Source organism: Cariama cristata, unplaced genomic scaffold, assembly GCF_000690535.1.
Source record: "Cariama cristata isolate BGI_N322 unplaced genomic scaffold, ASM69053v1 scaffold24467, whole genome shotgun sequence".
Lineage (NCBI taxonomy): Eukaryota > Metazoa > Chordata > Aves > Cariamiformes > Cariamidae > Cariama > Cariama cristata.
In genome coordinates, this window is record NW_009625319.1 from 1 (window position 1) to 24,342 (window position 24,342).

Genomic DNA, 24,342 nt, shown 5'->3' on the forward strand with positions numbered 1-24,342 from the left:
AGGGAGGGGAGAAACCCACAGGAATAGAAAACTCCCTCCTTTGACTTCATTAAGAACAGGTTCCTGAGGTCTCTGGTGAGAATAGCTATGATAGACAGAATGACGGAAGCCACATCAGAGAGACTGAGCTGGAGAAAAGTCTAGGCAGCAGGAGTAAGCAACACATTCAGTAGTTTTAGAATGAGAAGGAAGAGAGTGGGTAGGTCAGGGGGAAGAAAGCCCACGAACTACCCACAAACACCTACCTGCAGGAAAATAAAAGACAAAGCTTTCCTTTACAAGTCTGTAGAGAAAAGGCTTTGTATTTAAACCAGAGATGTAAAAACAATGTCCAAGACAACTTACAAATCACATTCTCAAAACCATGAGATAGATACACAGCAAAAATCTGCAAGCAATGAAATTTATTAAAATGTATTTTTACTCTGTAACAGTGCTAAAATACTAATTTCTTTTCCAAATAATAAGACTTAGAGATACAAACACATGCACACACATATATACATGTATATTTATGTCTAAAAAGATTTCACCTATCTGAAATCTCATCCACGCTCTGCATTCTGTGTTTGATGATGAATAATAAAATTCCTTTTCATATCTTCAAGCAATTATTTTGAGCGGAGCCAAAACAGACAAAATGCAAACGGTTCCTATACCAAAACCACTTCCACTCAGACTTACCTGCATTTCACAATCTGCCCGAAGATTAAGTTCTTCGCAGCATTCCCTGGATACCCTCAAGAAGATATAATCCTTTGTTTTCTCCTCAATAGCTGCTTCATAAACCTTCTCTTTGGTTCCTTGGGTCTGTGCTGACTTCTCTTTAGTGACAGGCAATAAATAAACAGCATTGACTTTGGTCATCACCAGCCGTCCAGCCAAAGTGTCTTCTGAAAGCGTTTCAGTGAGCTTAAAGCGGCCAAAAAGTTGTCCATTTTGGGCATACTTTGCACCTCCAGAAACACCAGTGAGCATGAAGCTTGCTACAATCTGCAATTGCACTTTTATGTTGAACCTAAGCAAGAAAGCATTAAGTCAGTGCAGAAAAATGCTCTCAGATTCAGAGATTTCATGCATTCAGATTGAAGATCCACTGCCTTACATTCTGAATGTATAACTTTTAAACATAACCAAGTACAGACAAACTAGTCCTTCATAAGTATGCAGCTGTTGAATGTATACACACTTTCCTTTTGATTATAGCCTATAAAACATATATTCAAAAGAATCAACATCTATGAAGCTTAAAAAAAGAACCCACACAAAAGAGAATCAAATACTAGATTTTCTGAGACCAAAATAAGTTTGGGGTGAATTAGAGTTGCTGTGTATGTCCGAAAGCAGTACAAATTTCTATTCAAATTGTTTGTAAGTTTATATATAGGTATTCAAGGAGAGATGTGCAAGCAAAGAACAGAGTAAGATTCTTATTTATTTCATGTATCTCTTCCAGGCCGCACACCAAAGATGGTAATCTACATCTTAAAAGGTAATTGGTATTATAGCCACAATTCAAAGGGACTGATTAAAATGCCTCCAAAAATCAGAATTTAGGCATCAAAATGAGATAATTCTATTTGAAATGAGGGAATAGCATCACAGGCTCAGCCATATAAACCATCCATCCACAGAACTCCTATTAGCAGCAAGTTCCTCCTGTAATCACAGACTTAAATTCATTCGTTGTAGTTACCATTTTCTAGAAGTCACACACATAACACCTGAAAGTGACTTATTAGCACACTTTATTGACCTCTCACCAATACATGCTAATCTCTTCCAAGAGTGAGCAGGTTTTTTTAAACATATTGCTTCGATCTGGTTTTGAAAAGAACAAAAGGAAAAAAAGTCTGTCACACTAACAATATTAGTTCTCATCAGCAACTTTTTCCTCAATTTGCAACAAATTACAGAAAAGAAAAGTAAAAACGAAGTTTTTCCCAAATGAAATAAAATCTCTTGGGGGAAAAAAAAAAATCTTATAATACTTCTCATAGTCATTCTGTTTTTATCTGTTGGTCATCGTGTTCTAATTTCTATTTTAACCTAATAAACTGGTAATTTATCGTTTAAGCCCTGTATTGTCAATAATCATAAGCCCATAACAATAAAACCCAACATTTTAGCTCGCTCTGTAATGAAACATCTACCAAACCAATCAAATATATATTTTTTTTTATCTGACAAATCACGAGTCTTGCAGAAAAATCATAAGTTTGCCCCCTCGTGGTAATAGGTGCTTCTTTACATAATATGGGCATTAAGTCAGATCCAAATTTCACACTCCTCCACTCTCAAAAAGCAAGAGATCTCTTCTTACTGAACACAGATTTGTTCAGTTCATCAGTAACCACAAAGGTAATTGCACAAGCTTCAGTGAAAGCAATCACTCAAAAGCATGTAGTTCAGGGAGCACACTAGAATTAAGTGTAATCCTTCCACATGTGCTAAAAAAAACCCAAACCAAACAAAAATCAAAAACCAAACCCAAGCTTTCTTCTATACAAGTGTTGCACTATTCCAAAGCAACTATCAGCAAGTTAGCAGCATCTAAAACAGCTCCTATCTCATTCAGATGATTGTTAAAATACTATATAGAACATTTAACACAGTAACCAAGAGCTTGGCATTATTACTAAGATACGATCAGCTGCTATTGGGAATTTATTTTGTTAAAACTTTCCTAAAGTTGAATCTGTATGCTGCTGAATATGCATCAGATCATTCTCAGATTTAGAATTGTAAAAACGTGCTGGAAAACAGTATTACTGCCATTCTGAGACAAGGCACAAGTTATTGGCGTTATAAATGACTAAACTGAATCTGCTGTGCTAAAGGGAATCTAAAGTTTAGAGATTATCAAGCAATTTCCATTGAGTAAGCTGACACCTTCTGGCAAACTGTTAAACTACAAAATCCTCTAAGGATTAGATTTAAAATATCAAAAGTTGCTTCTTTCATCCATTCCTCACCCTTGCTTTGCAGGTTGATACAAAACAAGGTTTTCAGTCAGGCTTGTACAAATCAAACAAAAACTTATGTTTCCTCCTAAGCACTGCAAAATCCCAGCCTAATTGCAGTCTTAATGAAACCAGCTAAAAAAAGCACCTGTTGTTCATATTTAAAAACACAGAAATTAAAGAAAGACTTCATAAATCATTAACCTATCCGGTACCAATGTAAACAATAAATTCCCAGAAGGCAAATAAACCCACTCTGAACAAAGCCCCATATAACAACTTCTTAAAAGTGTGTTCAGCACATTTGCTCTTACATTTATACATGTAGAGCTCAGACAGGGTGTACAGTGTGACACCTACCTATGTATTGATAAACATAAGACGCAGTAATGACAAAAGCAAATTTATTTTCCATCAAAGCCAGTATATCTTAAGTTTTCACAGCCTTGAGGATAAATCTGCTCTATAATTCTGGTAGCAGACAGTGTACTGCACAGGAGGAGTTATATGTGACCTCACACACTCTTTAATGTTTGTGCAAGAAAACACACAGTAAGTTCTAGCCACTCTAACAATTATATGCTGGTTTTCTTTTGAATGTGCAAGAGAGAAAGGAAGAATTTTAAAACCATCAACAGATGTATGTAGGGCAAACCTTTCCAAAACCAAACTAGCATCTAGATCAGAACATTGTTTTGCTTTTACTTCTAGAGTATGTTTGCATTTGGAAACTAGACAGCAGTGGCTCCTTTAATACTCCATTTTCTGATGTACTCATGTTGAGCCATTTTTATAAATGCCTCCTGAAATATCAGAATAAACATGATTTAAAAGCAAAGCTCTCTGAGACTATCCAGAATGAACTCCCTTATAACTGAGTTCAAGATTTTTTAAAGCCACTGCAACCTTCATCCAATACTTTTCAGTATTCACCACTCAGGTGATCCCACGTGAAGTCTGAAACAGTCTTTTCCAAGAAAGTAAGAAACCATCAACATTCTTAAAACTTAACAATTCACTCCAATCTGAACTGCAGACATTCATGTTATTCCAGTCTTGTCATAAGAGACCACGCTGATAACCCTACTACTTTTACAATATACGTACACAGACCCATTAGAGAGCAGCAGCTCATCAACATTTTTACTCATGGCACCACTTCAGAGGTATTACAACTCACTTGCATTTGTATTTCTGGGCCCATTTCTAGGCTTGCAACCCTGACACTTCACTAGGGAATACCAAGTGTGTGATCTTAGCCGCAGAGGATCAGAAAAGTGTGCTAGTTTGAGCCTTGTTGCAATAAAGTGGGTCAGCTACAAGATCAAAAGAATATTTCTGTCATCAACATTATCAAAACAGAAGATTTCAAGAATATTATTAAAACTTATTTTTATTAATCTACTAGATAGAAAAAGAAGAGCAATAGCTTATCATTGCACCATATTGTCCAAAAGGGAAGCATTATACACAGAATACACTTACTATTCTTTCATTTCTACAGGCATGTTGCTCTTTGGTTTCCTATGAGGCATGACAGCGTCATTCTCAATGTGAAAATTCACTCAGTAAAAATATTGCTTTATATCATATTTCATACTGTTTACTTCAAACCCACTTTTGTTTTAAAAAGCCTTAGAAAAGTCAACCTGATTATAAGTATGTACAATAGAGAATATTTCTGTATGCTGAAAACAGTGTTCAAGTATGCTTCCCCCATATGTTAGACTCCAGCTCAAGAGCAGAGAGCAGCAGCGATGAAAGATATGAAGAAAAATAGGTCAAATATACTGCCCTTCATCTGAGATACAAAAAAAAGAAATGGAACCGTTTTTCTGCTTTAAAAGCATTAGAAATACAACTACTCATAGTATTTTCTTCCTAAATTCTAGAGGAGTGATTCATCTGAACCTCTGTAGCTCCAGGAGTGGTTCATCTTAAAAAGTCATTTCTGATTTGGAACTAAGTAACTGATAGAACTAAATTTGCTAACAAATTAGGTAAAAGGGAAGTTATACCTTCTTGAATTTCCATTCTGAGTAGTACAACACTTAAACTCTTTCAGACCACATGAGTGCAGGTAAAATTTTTAACCACAAATACCAAACTACAGAAAAAAGACCCCACAAGAGTCTATACATGGGAAGCTCACATCTTTTTCCTATCTCTGTATTTGTTCATGCAGCTAATCCAGTTGGGTAATACATACACTACACCTAAAGTTAGAACAAAACAAACAGCGTATATGTCTTTTATTAGGAACTTTGATTCAGAACCTGGGTTTCAGCCTATTCAGAGAATAAATATAATAAAGTCAGCTGCCACATCATCATAAGATCAGAGTTTGATCCACCCACAATTCAATCTTTCACACAAAGATTTCACATATTACTTCGCTATAACCTAGTTTCACCAAGGAACAAAAATATGACTCCTATTATTAATATCTTTTTGTATAGAGAGCCAAGAAACTACAACTATTATCCAGATATTAACAAAACATTGGAAAATAGCTGTTTAGTGCCTCCAACTGTAAGCATAGACTGATACATACTATTTGTTTTAAATGAGTTATCAGTAAATTATATTTGTTAAGCGCTAGTGACCTTATCAAAAGTTACTATTTCCAGACTCATATTCAAATTAATTTCAAAGAAACAGGAAGACTTAGTATCTTAAAAAAGTATGTAGGTTTAATGAAAAAAGTTGCCATCCTCATTTTAATAGGACAGCAATAAATATCTAAGAAATATTTTTATAAAGGTATCACTTACTTGCTAACTTCCTTATACTGTGCTATTTCCTCAATATAAAGGAGGTCATGTAGCCGTGACTGATAGTTGGTCTTGGTCAGTGATTTGTCCAGGACAGATTGTGTAAATAGCTGGTCAGCAGACAGAGGGATTTGGTATCTAGTAAGAAGGCTCTTCTCCAATTCAGTAGTTTCATTAGGCTCAAATTCTACAATAGTCTTAGAAGTAGAATCCCAGCGCTTAGCTGTGGTTAGTAGCTGTTGCCGTGCATGCATCAGGTATTCAAGATCTGGATGTAGATACATAATAGGGAAAGGAAGTAAGTTCAAACTCAATATGCGTTTGTTTTTTATTTAAAAAAAACACAAAACCAAAACACATTACTAAAAATAATCCCATTAGAGATAACAAATGAAACATAGGTAAGACCCTCCTCTGCCTACAACTGCTTTAGTAAGTTTATTGCTAGTCCTTACCATACCTACTTTTCAGCTGTACACAGAGAGAAAGCAGGCTCTCAAACAATATCAGAAAATAAAATATTCTATAGATAACAAATAGAATTAATACACACAAACCAGGAAAGCACTTTTATTTTAATAATCACAAGCAACTTTGAAGGACTTGGCATTGCAATATGCTTTCAAACCCTAACTGCAACATCACCTCTTTTCAAAAATACGAAGTAGTGAAGAACCTTATCATATATATTATAAAATTTAGAAGGTGATAAAAACAAGTTGATAAATTAACTGGTAAGAAATCATTAAATTTGTAACACTCTGAAATCCTTCAGAAAAATTCTAAAATACTATAATACGTGTATTCTGCAGACAGTTGCATTATATAGCTAAACTTGCTGGCTAGGCAAAATTTTGGAAATGTAACCTAACAGAAAATTAAAAGGAAATTAATTTTTTAGTATACCCTAATTTGAGGGACCACAGAGCTTAAATGAGAAACAGAAGACTAGCCACTGTCTACAGCCACCCAAAATATATCCATTAACACCACACAAACACTATGACAACAGTGCATCGATTAACAGAATTGCAGTTAAATTGAAGAGCTGAAAATATTTGGCATTTATAGTGAAGCTATGATATCCTAATGTATTATCTCTGAGTAAGATTTAAGATAGGTATCCAGGATATCACACCAACACAGAAAAATGTGCAAAAAAAGACATTTTAAAATTCAAATTAAATACTTAACATCAGCTTGACTGTCTTTATTCTAAATAGAAGGAAAACAGCTTTTTAGCAAAAGAAATCTCAGTTCAGCTCAACTATGACTACAGGAATGTAGCTTATCTTACTCGCTCATCTCATATGTTCACTAAGAAACCACATTAAATATCTACCTTGAGCCTGAACCATATCAGTCGCTACAGTTGTACGGCAAGAAAAAGTCCACGTTTGTGTGTCTTCTGTGTTTGAAATCATCCCACCACAAATGAAGCTTTCTCTGGTAGTAACCATACCTCAGATCCCAAAAGCTTAGTAATTATGCTGGGATTGAGTCCTTGTTTGCTAGAAAGATAGCCATATAATTCCCAGCACTACAGAGGATTCCACTGGAAGCCTGACATAAACCGTTCAAGTCACAAACTGGACATATGGTGACCCTTTCTTAAAGAGCATTTTGTACATTCCCAGTGCACAGAAAATTTCTCTTGGTTCTCTTTTTCCACAGCAAATAAAGATTTCAAAATGCATAATGGAGGCTCCTCCATTAAAATATTTTAAAGTTGACCTTTCTTTCCTGCCTAGATACCCAGACAGGGCCCTGAATTACAAGCAATGTAGGGACCTTGGGCATCTTTCTGTTTGAAAAGCACTTCCATGAGATCCCAATTCATATATAACAAAAGTAAAAGAAACAATGGAATCAGACACACATCCAACATAGTTATCCCTTTCGCTTGCCTGCTTACACACTTCTTAGATTACCTTAGCAAAAAGCCCAGGACATTGTACTTATGTTTATCTGTAAAGCAACTAGCACTCTTCATTTGACATAAATCCTTAGTAACAACCTGCTTGAAGACTTCAGTATCCTTCTGCACACAGACAAGCAACATATGAAAACGAAGTATCAGTAACTGATGCTAGAGAGTGCTATCTCCACTTCATCCATCACTTTCACATGGACTTGAATTGGCTATTCCTTGTATCACTTTGGTAAGTAGTTAGTTAAAGCCAACAAGGACCCAGACCATAGACTGGTTTGACAGTAACTCCAACTTTGCAAGTTACGACTTGGTTTTCTTGATCTTAAAGAGGTTTACAATAAAAGGACACCTGTTCCCCACAAACTCAATGTGGTAGGAGGCCTGTCAGCTGTGATTACCCACATTGTTACATGGAGATCATAGAATAGCTCCTGAAAAGACCACAGCCTTGCTTCTAAGCAGTTTCTCATTCGCAATGCAATATTCTCTGCTTCAAGAGACATTACAACTTGTATAGTCTTCCTGCTCTTGGCTACAACTACTTGAGTCATCTGGAAAGATCCATTCATGATCTTTGGTATTTGCTATTTACAGTTTCTTTTTGTTAATGTTGCAAATGTTAACCTGTTATCTGAAAATACAGGCCAGGAACAGAAAACTGTTGTTTTCTTAGTTTTATCTTTTTTTTTTCCTCCTTTTTCCTTTCTCTTCTTCTTCTTGCTTACATCCCAGTACTACAATTCTGTTTCTTTGGTGTTAGTATCTCTGAAATTTTCATAAAAAATTATCATACTCTATCCCACCCCCTTGCTTGCTGCCAAGTGACACAGTGACCTATATTTAGCTCTTTTAATCTTTTAACCGTAAATCAAAGCGCTTCCTTCTTTTTTGCACCTCTTCAAAAATCTTTCAATTTGTTGACATCTTTCTGATAATGGTGTTATTTCAGATTTGAACCGATAGGCACAGATCAGTTTCATAAAGAGAATACAACCCTTACAGTAACATATAGTTAATTTTGGGGTTTTTTTACTTGAACACACACAAAAATATAGTTACACTTTCTTTACATTTTCAAAATTCATGTCAATAGCAATTCATTGAGTTAAAAGCCTATACTTTGCCTCTTGCCTTTGACAACCTAGTCAGATATTACAGGGTGAGGAAAAAAAAAAATCCAACCTCTCAGATAGTCTGCTTTAAATAATAACTGAATTATCAGGTATATTCTTATACAGAAACACTTCATCTCTCTACTGACCTTTTCCTATGTGTTTTAACGTTTTCATCAATACAAGAACAATTATGAAAACATAAACATACTTTAACTTCCAGTACTGCCTTCAGACACATACCAAACTAGAAATTCCCAGCATTTTGACAAGATTTCAGAGCCATATCCTGACAGAGAGTAGTAGTCATAATCCAGTTTTCTGCCTTATTTAGACCTTCTGAAGCTTTTGTCCACTATTTGTATTCGTATATACGAAGAACATAACATTCAGCAAAAGACATTCATTAGCTGTTAATATAGATGCTGTTCTGCCCAGAAATGTGAAAAGTATAGAGATAGCATGAAAGATTTCCACTATTCAAAAAAAAAAAATTTAATACATTACCTTCAGTTGAAGCAGCATCAATCATTACTCGTTGCATGAGGACCGGTTCTAATCCAAAGTCAAAGACAACAGTTTGGCGAAAAGTTCCAAAGATTTCTGTGTTAAAGGCTATACTGACTTTGTATATATAATGATCTATTCCGTTCTGGACCATCTTTCCTCCTATCCACTCCTGACAGTTTTCTGGAACTTCTTGTGATACCTGGGTATTGCTGTCTCCAGCAGATATTGCAACGATACTGAAATGTGGACGATGGGCATCATAAAGTAATGCCACTCGATACAGCATTCTTGCAGGCTATAAAAAACCAAAAAGCAAAGGTTGAAATAACAGTATGTTGGAAAACCGAAATTATTTCAGGACTATCTTCATTTGCAATCAGATAATGAAAACTTATAAGAACTCTCAACTTCTCAGAGCAGATATAAGCCCTGCCTGCTTTCCAGAAATCTGGGCAGTAGATACATAATCACCAGATCTACTGGGAAAAGAGAGAGAAAAGGGATGGTACTAGGAAGTTTCTCTATTTTAAAAAGAATTATGCAATTGAAATCTTAATTGCAAAAGGTTATGGGCTGCATTCTAGTTATTGACTCACTTTCAAAAGACAAGTAGTCCTACCTTACAAGTGAGAGCAAATGTCCATGTCTGATGAGACTTTTTGGTGGTGACAGTTACCGATAGCTCAGGATTATGTTCAACTCTCACTCCTTCTACACATTCACTAAGCTAGATTAAAAGAAAAAGAAGATAACATTAAACTTCTATAGGCAGTATCAAAATAAAAACATTCCAGAAAAGGTAGTATTTTTTAACAGAAAGTGGAAAGAATGGTGTCCTAGACTATGCAGGATTGATGCAAGTCCTGCATACAAATTAATGACAATGTGTGCTAATTCAGAGAGACAAGCAAGCCAAATCTACTAGATCATACTGTGTAAGTGAAGAATATAACCATTTAAGGACAATTAACTGCAGGACTTGATTTTCAAAAACCAACTTAATTGTAAATGTTTAAAGTAGAACACAATTTTGTTTGGAAAGAAGGATCTGATACAATGAGGCCCAAAGACTGCATTTCCAGAAAACCCTAGATCTCACTGACATCAGTGAGACTACTAGAGACACCAGGAAACTAGAATTAGGCTTTTTACTCATTAATGCATTTTGCAGAAAGTCCAGTCTTCCCAGATTTTAATCAGCAATAGATGGACCGAAAACTCCTTAGGGTCAGTGGTAAGTAGAGCTGGTCGAATGCCACAAAAACGTTCTTTGGAATTCCAAACAGCTGCTAAGTTTGCTCATATCCATACTCCGCACTCTCCAGTACTCAAACTTTTTGAACATTTGGGGGATTGGCTGTTCCTCATATCTATACTCCACACTCTCTAGTACTCAAACTTTTTTGAACATTTGGGGGATTGGCTGTTCTTCATACAAGTGCCTGCAGCTGCAGGCAAAGAAAAGGAGCCATGCACAAATGAGAGTATTCTCCACTAAGTCATGAAAGTTTGACCATTTATTGTTCTCCAGTTTAAAAGTTCTGCCATCTAGTCAAGGAACAGAAACAATACCATCAGACTTGGCTGACCCATCAAAAAAGTTCTACCATCTAGTCAAGGAACAGGAACAATACCATCAGACTTGGCTGACCCATCCTGCACTGGGAATAGTAAATATGCAAAATGAACAAGCTGTGATTAACCCACAAGCTGTAATTCACAAACTCTACCGAATTCTTAAAAAGAATGAGTATATTTGCAGAAATCAGTCTAAGTCTCTGGTATCTTTGCAAGAAGACATAGGGCAGGATGGAAAGGAGAACAAATTGGTTGGACAATTTCTTGGTAAGGAGTAATTCAACCAGCTCTGATAGTAAGGGCCAAAAACAGGCTCATCTGTTAGTTTTAAATATGAGTACATAGGGAAGTAGTATATATTCCTTACCACTTTCTCAGGAGATAACGAATTCATCCATTTCTCAATCAAGGTTTCCATATAACTGCCCGAACACTGTTTGTTTTCCTTCTGCTGTTTTAATCTGATCAAGCGAGAAGCATATCTTTTTTGCCATTCTGTTAGCTCTTCCTGGGAATGTGCTGAAGTACACTGTGCACCGTACCTGCAGATCCCTTGCTCTAAAAATCTACATAAAATAGGAAAAACGATTATGCCTTGAACTTTTCAGTCTCCAATTAAAAACAGAAATTTATCAAAATTTTACTTCTAAATCCAGAAGGACATTCTTTAAGTCTCTCTTGCAGAACCAGAGGCAGTTTAGTCCACGTGAACTAATTTGGAAATATATACATGTATGCAGCATTTTGTAAGAGAGGCAGCAGCCTCTCTTACTGCAAAGTCCACAAAAATACATCAAATTTCTTTGAAACACAGGGGGACAGAAGTCTTCTGAAGAAATTTCCAGCTTCAAAGAAGAAAGAATCAAGTGTTTGTACAGCAACTAACACAATGAGATCATGGACCAACCCTGAAATGACTAGGCATTGTATTAATATGAATAAAACACTGTTAATCAGGGGCAAAGGGAAGATAGAGCATAATTTCCTCCAATAGTTATGTTTTTAGCTGATAAATACTCATTCAGCAGCTTTTCCTGGAGCAACAGTGACATCACATGGTCCTTTCCACTAAATACACCTACACAGAAATCATCTCCCAAGGAAAAGGTTGAATCTTCTTTTAAAGTCTGTATCAGTCTAAAAGGATCTATTTTTGCAGACATTAAGGATTTGTTAAAGAACTACATTCTTCATTTAATGGAATGTGCTGTTGCAGCAAAATTAATTATATGCCAAACACCTGTATACAAATTTAAGCATTCCAGTTCTCAGAATTTATTTCAAGTCTGGGCAAATGCCCGTATAACTTGAGAACTATTTTTATAATTAAACTTTGTATTAAAATTATAAAACACAAGGCAGTAGCTACACCTTTATCATTCTTCAAAACTGAAGCATTAAAAATAGATGACAAAATGAAGAATAAAATGGAGGGGGGGTAAGTTCTGAAGGTACTAAGAAAGTACTGGATATACAGAATAAACATCAGGTCAGAAGGCTGTTTTGTTTGTTTGTTTTGCATAAGGAGACTACAAAGAGTTAATGTAAGCATCACATTTATTATCAATAAAGCCAGGCAGGCTGATCTCTGTCAGGATATTAAGTTTACAGAAACTCTGTAATAAGCATAACTATATTTGAATTTCATATCGATATCTATGTATATACTTATATTAAGAATCTCTTCCTACAGCAATGAGCTACTGTAAAAAAGAAAAGATGCACCGAGACTAAATTAGTACAGCAAGTCAGGACCCCACATCATTGACGAAGACAGCAGAATGGGATCACTGACTGGATAACCTTTCCATAGTAAATGTATTCTGTAATGTAACATGAATTAAAATGTGAACTGTGAGCTATGCGACAAAAACAAATAACACCTGACGATGACATGAAAACCTTGCAGCATAAGTACCTGGATATCTAGGCTACACTTGTATCTGTGGTTATAATTTGATTTAGCATACACTTTTCCATTAAGAAAAGTTTAAGTCTTCAAAGGTTTGCATGCCCAAATTGTAAACAAAATAAGCATGATATATATCATGATGTTACTAAAGATGTTCTCAAACTATGTTCCTTAATACATTTTAAATTATTCTTCTTGGCAATTAGTTTCAATATTTTTATTTTAATTTTTCCAATTCACCATCGTATTAAAATGCTAAAGTACAATTATGATTTTCATGGCCCAAAGTAAATGGACTGCAAGCATAAAAAAATTGTTGACCTGTTCTTATTAGCTACAGATTTAAAATCAAGTGGTTTTCATTTTCATTATTTAATAGAAAAGCATATTACTTTAAACTTTGTCATCATTATGCAAGTTTTCTACGTTCTCATTGTTCATATTTTTTAAGAGACTTTTTTTTCCTCATTTTCAGTTTCTTATTTAATACCTCCTGCAATCCCATAGCTTCATTATCTAGAATAAATATGCTGTACTCCTACTGCTTTATGGCACACAGGGGAAAAATAAACCACAGCTTCAAAAATTTGTATTCAGTACCTGTAACTGTCTCCTCATAAGGAATTAAAATCTTTAGTCCATGGTCAGAATGATACTGTTCATATAGATTTGCCGAGCAAGGCACATCCTTCTCACTGTAAGGGTTAACACTGTGCATAAAGCTAATTATAGCTTTAGTGGAAAAACGTTTCAGAGCAATGGTTGGAAATATGGTATAGATGTTACTCAACTGAAAATCACCATGAGCTAAAAACTGTAAATATCAGGTTTTTTAAAATCGCTGAATATGCACCAGATATGATAAAAGTCAACAAGAGTTGCCAAGATTTAGCGTCTCTAGAAAATCATGCCAAAAGTAGCCCAAATTCAGTGGTTCAGTCATGTAATTTTAAAAGCAGGTCAGATTCTTGCTCCTGTTTTTAAAATAATTTATTTCCATCAGTTACATACATGGCAGAATCATGTGCATAATGATGGATTCTTCCCATATATATTAATACAGTTTTACTAAGTAATAACAATTAACAACACAAACTACAGGCAACATTGAGTAGACAACTGAAAAAGACAAGGAGGAGAAACTCCAATACAAGCCATTGGATCTTCAGCAAGGCAATTCACCTCTGTGTATCTGAGCTTAAGCAAAATGAAAATAATGAGATCCGCAGGGAAATTCTACAAACGTTTTTTTTAATTCAAAGACAAAGCCCATCTATCAACAAAGCCCATTTATCTGAAGGCATGCACCCTATCTGCTGTCAAAGTACACCTCACTGTGCTTCAGTTTGCTAACACTCTTGTCTGTGGGAACTTTCCACATCTCTGAAATTACACAAATTAGAAAACGTAGGTGAAAAAGACAGATGCGGACCTGTCACTAGAAAAAATGGTCGTCAAACCACTCTTTTATGAAAACAGAGCTAGTGATTCTATTTTATAAACTGAAGTGCTTCTAGATAAACTGACCCTTCCAAAAATCTGTGAATGAATCAACTCCTGTTCTAAGAAGTACCTTCATTTTCCTGACCTCTTAATCATTCTGTCAGCAGCTAAATAAAAGAGGAAAAGTCTTGATCCCTTGGATAATGTTGATATAAAGCAATAACTTTACCTTTTACATAACGTATATTCTTCACTGCTTGTGACTCCCCTGGGTGGAGGGCGGAACTGCCAGCCATCTCGGGACCCTGCAGAGTAGTCAAAACTTAGGTTACTTTTCTAATTGCCAAGTATTTCTGAGTTGGATGGTAACTGTCCAGGGGACAGTATCTCTAAACATCAACTCAAATATATTTGTACACAAGCAAAATTATCCACTAAAAATTCATTTTCAATGCCTAACAAATTCATTTAGAACAAAGGTCCAAAAGTTACAAAGGCAAGTTTCAAACAATTTGCAGAATGGAGCAGGCTCCAGTACAGCACTTTGGCCAATAAATACAAACTTCTGCCTTCAAATTCAGTCAATGATGAGATAATTCTACCTCAGACCCTGGGGCTCATCACGATAGTCAAGTCCCTTTTTTTGCTTTTTGACTACTACACAGTACTGAGCATTCATCAGAACCTAAGTCTTCTCACTACAAAATTAAGTCGTTTTAGAATCCAGTTACATACCTTCTTCTAAATCTTCTACATGATATCCTGATGGTACTTTACCAGCTGCCTACAATTACATAAAAAACCCCATAGTTAAAGGAACACAAAACAATTTCATCAACAAGAACTGCTTTGGCTTCTTTGCTGTCAAAATATGTTTTAGAACCACCAATACAATAATATTAATCAGAAGTCTGAAACCACTTGCAGTCACAAACATGAATTTCACATTAACCTAACAACTGGATTGCAGCCATTGAAAAAAGGAATTCTGATAGGAACACTGAGTCCACTCATTGTTAGAAGAGAATTTTAGATACTTTTACAAGACCAAATTCCACCCTGTGATCATTTTAACATGGATTGCAGTGAAGTTTTTAGAAGGCCAAAAGTCTAAACTGTATTGAGATGTCTTTCAGCTTTGAATCTATGCTAAAAATAAAGCCCAAATCAAAGCATAAGAAAAAAAAGTGGCAATTTAATCAATAGACATGACAGATTAACTTCTAATACAGAAAAGGTGACTGAGAGGGCCTTTGTATTTGTTAACCAATTTCTTAAGTCATGTTTATTAGTTCAGAATCATTTCCAATAGAGAAAAAAACATAAATAAAATAACACAGGTCTAAATGCTTTGAATCCTTTCTACTAGCTACTTCAAGAGCGTCAACAACCTATTAGCATCTTTCTCTATTTTCTCATACATCATGCAAGATTGTGATGAAAGGCTTCTGAATAGGTAGGTGGTAAAGACCGACAGACCAGTGGAAACGATAATGTTTGAACCAGAATGTTCATAGTGAGCCCAGATCTCCTGGGACACATGAAAACCAGCCTTTCAGTTGTTTCAGGTACTGCTCATTATTTTCATAATAATATGCTCATTATTACCTCTGTTTCAGCAAGAAGTGTTTTCAGTCGTGTCAGATCTTTAGTTACCATCCCGTTCTGGGGGAAGAAAGAATATCAATACATCAAACACATAAACCTTCACATGCATTAAACCACAGCAACTAAGTTCACTTCCCCCCACATCACCACCTAGGAGAAGGGCAAGAAGTAAAAATGAGTATGACTTACAAAGCACAATTTTAAATGACATACTACATAATACTGAGCAAGTTTTACGGTGAAAAAGGGAATTATACACTGGCCAAAACCAGCACTAGACTTAGAGCAATTATCGATACAGGACAACACAGGATAACAGCATATGTAGAACAACTTGGGGGAGGGGGCAGAATTCTTACAAAGTTTAGCTGCCACTCAAGACAAATATTAATAGCTACAATACTTATCGATTGCTATCCTCCCAAACAGTACCCTACATGCACAGTAGCCATGGAGGCAGCATAGCTCAACAGACAAGGACTCAAGAGATCTATGCTGTATTATCAGCTTGGCTACTGGCCTGCTGGGTGACCTCAGGCAAGTCACTTCACCTCTCCATGCCTCACTTTCCCGTCTGCAAAATGGGGACAGTGATACCGACTGTCTTCACAGAGTACTTTGTAAGCTACGGATAAAAAGCACTATACATGAACCATATGCTATGGTTACTGAAATACTTCAGCTTTAAAGGAATTAATATAATAAACTTTCACTGCTGTTACAAGTATGGATTCATTTCTTCTTAAGGATCTACTTTACAGATTACTGATTTCTACAGTTTCATAACTCTTTCTGCTCTGTTGTAGACTACTTAATTTTTTGAGTTTTCACTAAAAAGCAAAATTAGCCATGTAACTAAAAATAACTGCACATTCAAGTACAATTGAAATTCAATTTTGAAAGATTTTTACTTATCTGAAATATATAGCTAAGTGTAACAATTTCACACCCATGTAAGTCAAGATTTTGATTAAAGGAAACCAGACCCGTGTTTTTTGTTTCAATAATCTCTTGCAGAGATTTAATTAAGTGCTACTACATTTGTTAGACTTCTCCACATTTTGACTGTGCTACTGAGCAGCAGACATTAGTCTCTTTGCTGAAAACTTACACACTTAACAATTCTCACACTTAAGACTTTTTTCAAAATGATCTTTCACTTCTTCAGCAGAAGGCTGCAAATTGAACCTGTTGAATTTAAACGTAGTAGAGCATAAAAATGTTACCAAGAATCATTCCCTTAAGTCACTGGGGAGGAAACGGGATAGATTCTAACTCTTCAATAAATTAATTCCAAAACTTTGTTTTGTTTCTTCTCTCAGACAATGGCACAAGTCAGTAAATCAGTTGCTGATTTTGATATTCCTACTGAAAACAACTATGTCTAACAACCTAAAGCTTGTAAAAACCTCTCAAACTCTGCTTTGGGATGACACTGGAATTATATGCAAAGCTACCTTTATTTGCACCACAATAGCTCAAATCAAGGGCACTGTACATTTCCTGCTTTAAGAAGCTTTTGGCTATTTTACTAATTTTTCCTGAAGGCAAGTTTCCTTCGACCTTACCAGGATTTTTTCAATGAAACATTTTTTCATTAGAAAACACCAGCTAAACAAAGAAAGCCCTTTCTTTATGCAAAAATAACCAATGGCAAGGGGGAAGGGAATTCAGGATATATACCAGACAGACAAACAGGACTCCCTCTCAAAAACAACCTACTGATTCAGTTAAGCACCAAGATACAGAGACATGATGCAATTTCAAGGTAATAGGCTCTCCTACAACAGTTTCTGATGTCACTTACATGTTCCTCATGGTCTGACTAGAGCTGCTTTTGTCTGTGCTATGACCGTGTTTCTGGATTTAGCATCACCAGCAGTTCACAGTGATGAACTGCATGCTATTTAACCTAGATTACAGAATTAAAAAGGATACTATCCTTTCAAGACTTTTATATGTCCCTAATTTTCCCCATATGAGTAGTTACATAAGAGTCAGAACAGCTACCTACATGTATGGGGTCAAAACCACCTGTACAAGTTCTGACAGTTCAAGGGTAAAATAGAAGCTTTGAACTCAAACCTTTACCTTCATCTTGAAACGCAAAGCTTTTTTTTTTTCTCCTGGAAACCTTTTCATGCTGTCTTACAACTTATCATGGGCCAGTTATTTAAAAGTCCTATCAATAATTTTTCTGCTTTAATCGCTAAAGTTCCTGAAGTACATACAAAATGATGTCAGGTGCAACTTAAAAAAAGTAAGCAAAAGTTTGAGATTTACATTATTCTAGTTGCACAAATATGCAAATTATATTCCCTGAGGATTCAGAGCCAACACGAAAAAACTTTTCAAAATTGTAACAATTCTGTAACAATGGTAATGCAACAACCTAGGTATCCTGATGACATATGTGTGTCCATATATTTATCTTTGTCTTTTTCATACAAATCATTTTTGTTGCACGTGCCAGTCCAACATATACTCAAGAGTGTGTTATTAAACACATTTTTTAAAAAAAAGAAACACAAAACTGCTTTGTAAATTACGCAGATTGCAGCAAACCCACTTACCAGTGATTCACCCATCAGTGATTTGGAAAGAACATTAGACACAATTTGCAGCTTCCCTTTAAGATGCATGCAGCAGAGCACTGCACGGAAAGATCCATCTCCCTTGGCCAGCCCCTCTCCCAGCACTGCAACACAAATCAGCAACTATTAGCTTCATCACAGTATACATTTAAACAAACTACATACAGTTTTCCTTCACCTTTAATATGAAAATAAAGTCTGAAACTCGGGTTGAATCCATGGTTTCTTGGAAAGACAAGTCTTGGATGTAAAGGAAGTATTACTTGCTCTTGTCTAATATTAACTTGAAACTTGTCCCTCACCATCTAAGAAATGCTGTACATGAGCTCAAAAAAAGGTTGTAAAGTTTACATGCTAAAACAGACAAAAATTAAATATGGGAAGGGCAAATTCAAATATTTGACACAGACACAAAGGACCTCCTCTTCACAGAAAGGGTAAAAAAAAAAAGCAACCAACAACCTCTCAGTAACACAAACATGCTCAGGAAGATCCATTCATGCTCACAAAAAGCATGCCCTGTCGTTTCCAAATATAGCTAACCTCCTTGTGGTCAATTCCTGCTACTTTAAAAAGGCTTTTATTCACTTATGCTGTAAAGTGTAGGATATAGGAACGATTGTTTGAGTCCAGAAATTTACAGGCTTCATGTAACAGAAAACTTTCCTAATGCTTTCTAGCACTGGATCAGATAGCTAGCCAAACAGACACTTTCATTGACACTTCCAATACTGAAAGGATTTATTTCACGATATAGACGTGCTTCAGACAAGCAGGAATAACACTTAATTGTATGTATTACCTGTCCAGAAAACAAAATGCCAGAGTGACTAAAAAGCTAGTAAGCTAAGCATGTGAGTTGAAAAGAAGGCTGGACAGTTGCTTAAAACTATGGAATTATAATATATATTACTGTTATTGCAGGCAACATCAACATCTGTGTTTATACTGCTACTCATGCAGATGCAAACAGCTCCTGTTAGTGCTAACAGGAATTTTTCATTCACCACAGCTTCAGGATTACATTTTAGAATAATAAATCAAAACTTCCCACTCAACAGACGTTCACATTGTTAAAAGAAATTGCATGAAAGAGTAAAGAAAAAATAGTCCCACAAAACATTTACATAAAAACAACTAGACATCTCTTCAAAATGAAATGGTAACTAAATTTTGTTTATAAAGTGCCTCAAGGAGTAGTCTGAATTCACCACTGATGATACTGACCGGATTTCCAAAAATAGAGCTTACTTCCCAAATCAGAAGCAGCAGCACCAGAAATAGCTTTAACATGTCTGACAGTTTGCTACTTTAACCTCAAAGATGAGACATCCAATTACAATATTTCATATCATTAACTGCATAGTATCACCAAGCTAAAACATACAGTTGCACATAAAAAGTTACAACACATTAACCAGTACCTTTTGGTAAAGATTTCTGGAAGAATTTAATGGATTGTAAATTATCATCTTTCCTTGTAACAGTGCAGGCAACATACTATAAAGAACACAGATTTCTCCAGCTATTCCAAAATGTGCTTATCATTCCGGTTAAAACAAAACAGTCATAGGCATGCAGCGTGTCAAGTCTTGTAAAAAGACAGAACAGCAGCTTGAATAAAACTTTGTCTATTAAAAAAAATCCTGAGTATCAAGGAAGTGAGAGTATCAGGTACTCCATACTATGGTTATTTCTTTCCAAGGATATTTCAAACATAAAACTAAAACTAAGACCTTTCAGGATCATAAATGCAGATACTCTAAATTGTCAGATGCTGGGCTACAATTGATAATAGCACATCACAGGGAACCACAACCAAATAGTTCATTCATATATTCATAAAAATACAGTGTGTGTGTATACAGATATATACACTCATACACTATTTTTGTATACATACATAAATATGGCATTAGTAAGTTCAAAAGTGTCCTCAAGTTTCAGATCTGGAAAAATTATTTGCAGAACATGCTGGCATGAATTAAGGAAATTAACATTAAACTGGATGCTACTTCTTTGTTACTAATGTACATTTTAAAGCTGTTTTCTCTACTTGATTAAAAAAAAAAAGTAGAGATGAGCTTCTGTATTTCACCCACTTCTATGCCCATTCAGTGAGAGAAGAAAAATAGTTAACATGACAGTTCCTCTGAGGTACTGATAACTGACACATATGCCAAGAAAAGGTTTCACAGATGAGTGTCACCCATCTACCCCTATAACAAATCCATCAGATCTCACCAATGAGAATGCTACTCATTAAACAGCATTCTCCCTCCTACCTCCTTTAACCATCATTCATCTTTTCATATCTATCTCTTGCTTTTATTTGCCATCATAAAAGATAACTGTGAGGTTAGTCAGAATATTACACCCTTGGCATACATCAACAGATAAAAGAATCAGCTTTAAAAAAAAAATCCAGACTATTTTAAGAACAGTACAGATTTAGCAATGTTCAGCCTTTTAAAATTTGTTAAACTTTAATTTTACACCTACAGAAAGCAAGTTTACTTTTCTTAGTTATGTTTTGTGGACCTTCACAAGCAGGCTGCACAGCCCCACAAATTCCCCAGGCTATAACTTGAGTATCAGTGAAGACAAATGCATTTAAACAAACAAACCAACCAACAACAAAAAACCCCACACACAAAACCAGAAAGGAATTATTTAAAGACTTTCACTGCTAGCACAGGAATGTCACAATAGTGTATCACAGAGTCTGTGTAACAAAACTCTGGTCTGAGGAAATTTCCTTTAAAATTCAAGAGTAGTTAAGGAATTAAAAACTGAAAGGTGGGATCTACCCACCTTTTCTTTCCAAATCTAACTGATAAACTCTGTTCCAACACTTACCAAACTCAACAAAGAGTTCTCAGTGAGTTTTGAATTATTTGCATTATACATGAATAACAGAACATTAGGAAGGATGGTCAACTCCCTTAAAAATACCCGAACTGAACAAGGCAGTGAAACATGAAAGGCTCAACTTCAGTGTGACATAAGCACATTTGCAAGCTTTAACAAATAGGAATAAATGTAAGTACAGGAGGATGACTTTCTCTGAATCAAGTCCCAAAATGCAAAAGAAAATATCGACGATGTCCCTAGGACGAAAGACGGAACAATCAGCTGTCTTTATCTTCACAAGAATCCTAACACTATCAATTCATCCTACATTTGTATACTAAGTATCTATTAGCCAAGTAGCACCGCTGTGCCAAAGACATGCATTTGAACTCTGGTACTTGAATACGAGTTACAAAATAGTGAGATCTTGCTTAAAAAAAAAAAAAAAAAAGTAGAAAAAGTATCATAAAGCAGATACACAATTTACATAATTTTAACTAGGAAAAAAAACACTGTTAGCAAACTAACAAATCTGGGCATCAGTTTTAAAAATTCAGACAACTGACTGCAATTTATAACACTATGTAATAAAAAAAGAAATAAGCATACCATGCCTACAGTCTTCATCTGCTTGCCCATACTTTTTCTGAAAGGTAAAACATGAAAAGTTTAAAAATAGCATTATTCCAGTTAGCATAAACAACTACACGCTTGAATTACAAGTTTCTTAAAACTTTTTAGAATCCATTACCTCCTTTTTTCCTGAGTGGAACATGTAAAGAACTTCAGTCACATGTCAAATATAATATAATTAATTCTTAGAATGCCAACTTTTTCTCAAATTCTCAGCAAATGGACATTTTAAAAGAAGAACACGAGTGGGCAAAGGTATAGGTTTTATATGTGTTTGCAGGTGGCTCACACCACCTCAGAAAAAATACCAAAACTTAACTTTCTTTTCTACTCACCGTAATTTTTTTTAAAAAAAAACTTGCATTAATATGGAGCTGTTGAAATTTGTAAGGTATGTATTTTATTTTCCTCTATCTTATCAGTGGTGGTTTTAAAAATTATTTTGTTTAGTAAAACCACAAGGAAAATTTGGATTGTTCCTTTTTTTTTTTTTTTTAAACTTATAAGCCTTCAAGTATATAATTCAAGTCTTTGATAGGAAGGTTTTGATTATGTTTCCAAAACCCCTGTAGACTTACTGCAATAATTTCACTATGATGAACATTCAGATAGGTGCCTCACAGGATTTTCAAAGGCAGCCAGGTCAGAAATGCATTAAATACTGCTAAGCACCTATCTGCATACTGGCCTATGCAAATCATTTTGAGAAGTCAAGTCTGTAGTAACAAAACTTCCATTGAAAAAAACCACTTCAGTTATTTCTGAATCTCTTCCCCTGAGGAGCCGTAAGATACGTCACATCTCAATTTAAGAAGTTTTCCAGTTCTTGTTTTGCACACTGTCCAATTCAGCTATCTATTTAAAGAATGCTTAAAAATGCCCCCTAATCAGATGGGCAAGATTTATCTCAGAGCTGCCCACCAAGGTCTTTCAACTTGGCCAAACTTCTTCCACTTGGGATGAAACTGTTCACACCGAATACATCAAGATTTGGGGTGGACAAGGCCCCTATAAATCTGTAATAACAGTTCCAAAACAGGAAGGTAAGAAAAAAATGTAGCTTCATTAAGCAGGTTGTAGTTTTATCCTTAAGCATTGTAATGTCCTTTCCTTTAAGAAACTGTAGGCCTCTGATGCTTCAAAGGAAGGACATAAATTTGGCAATGGTATCACCTGTAATTCAGGGTTATGCCTCTTGCCTTGCATTTACAAACCTTTACAAAGACCCTTGTTTTCACATTTCCATTAAAAATCTGCCAGAGCCTAAAAAGTACGTCTTTCACCAGATATGCTCTAGCCTTGCAATGGAAAACTAGTATATGATCAAGTATTAAAAGACGAATGTTAGGCCTATGCATATGGAGCTAAATTAGGTATGAACTAGCCATCTGAATTCTGGCATTTAACTTTTTGAGTTTAGATGTGCAACCTTAATTTCATGCTCTTTAAAGATAAGGTAAGTTGAAATGTAATTCAGCATAACAGTAAAAACACAATACCTTAAAACCAGGTATTTTGCCTTCCTGGAATATATTTAAAAATTAAAGTGAAAGAGGTGGGGGGGGGGGGGGAGAGTATTTTTCTTCATTCTTTTAGAGAACTGTGATTCAGACCCAAACTACATAGAGGTCTCAATCCTGAAAAATAAACAGATCGGGGAAAACTACAAGACAGAAGCCTCATACATGCTTTAGCAAGAGGGATTCCATGGCAAACCAACATGCCAATCACAGGAAAACTCTGAATTTTATTTAAATCTTGACGGTACAGATATTTGATTGTTCTTTCCAGTTCACTAGACACTATTAAAGAGTCACACTCACAAGTTGTAAAAAGGAAGCAATTCTATACAGAAGAGTCTCGATTTTGATGCGGTCGATTTCTGCCTGGCATGCCTCCGGGAGGTGAGCTGGGGGGTACTGGCTGAGGGAAAGGAGAGCCTCTGTGCAATGCTTCACTGCCACTTCATAATCCTGCTGCTTAAGAGATTCACATGCTTGTTCACATGACTTCTCTGGTCTTCTGTCTGCCATGACTCAGGGACAGAAATCCTAGAGTGGGGGCAGAGGGAATGATAAAATGTTGGTTAGCTGTATAATGGCAGTGACAATTTGCCAACCAACTTCCATTCCCATCTCAAGGTGTTGCATCAAGTCCCCTTTGCATTTCCTATCCCAATCTTTCTCACTAACTAACCTCTTCCCAGTCTTTTCTCCATCACTCCCAGCTCTCGGTTTTGATTCTAATTTAAGAAGGTATTTAAGCCTGTGACTGACTTTATGAATATAAGCAGTGGTTTCAAATTTTAAAGTCAGCATGGATTTAAGCACTTTGCTACATAGAGGCTTTTGGGTCTTCACTGGCAACATGATCTTTGCTTTGGAAGTAATGCAACTCATGCACCAATTGCTCTTCCTCCTAGCCTGCAG

The 24,342-nt window shown here is 35.6% G+C and overlaps 1 protein-coding gene across 1 annotated transcript; it reads right to left on the reverse strand.

Moving 5' to 3' along the window:
• Positions 1 to 684: 684 nt before the first annotated feature.
• On the reverse strand, positions 685 to 23,964 carry LOC104164295 (probable helicase with zinc finger domain; the record flags this gene model as incomplete). The annotated part of the gene is made up of 11 exons (XM_009703579.1): positions 23,737 to 23,964; positions 21,890 to 21,926; positions 18,407 to 18,531; positions 15,834 to 15,890; positions 14,961 to 15,009; positions 14,455 to 14,530; positions 11,238 to 11,436; positions 9,912 to 10,019; positions 9,290 to 9,587; positions 5,738 to 6,005; positions 685 to 1,018 (listed from the first exon to the last, which is right to left on the reverse strand). Coding segments are annotated over exons 1-11 (1,761 nt in total), but the record flags the coding sequence as incomplete, so codon positions are not given.
• Positions 23,965 to 24,342: the final 378 nt, after the last annotated feature.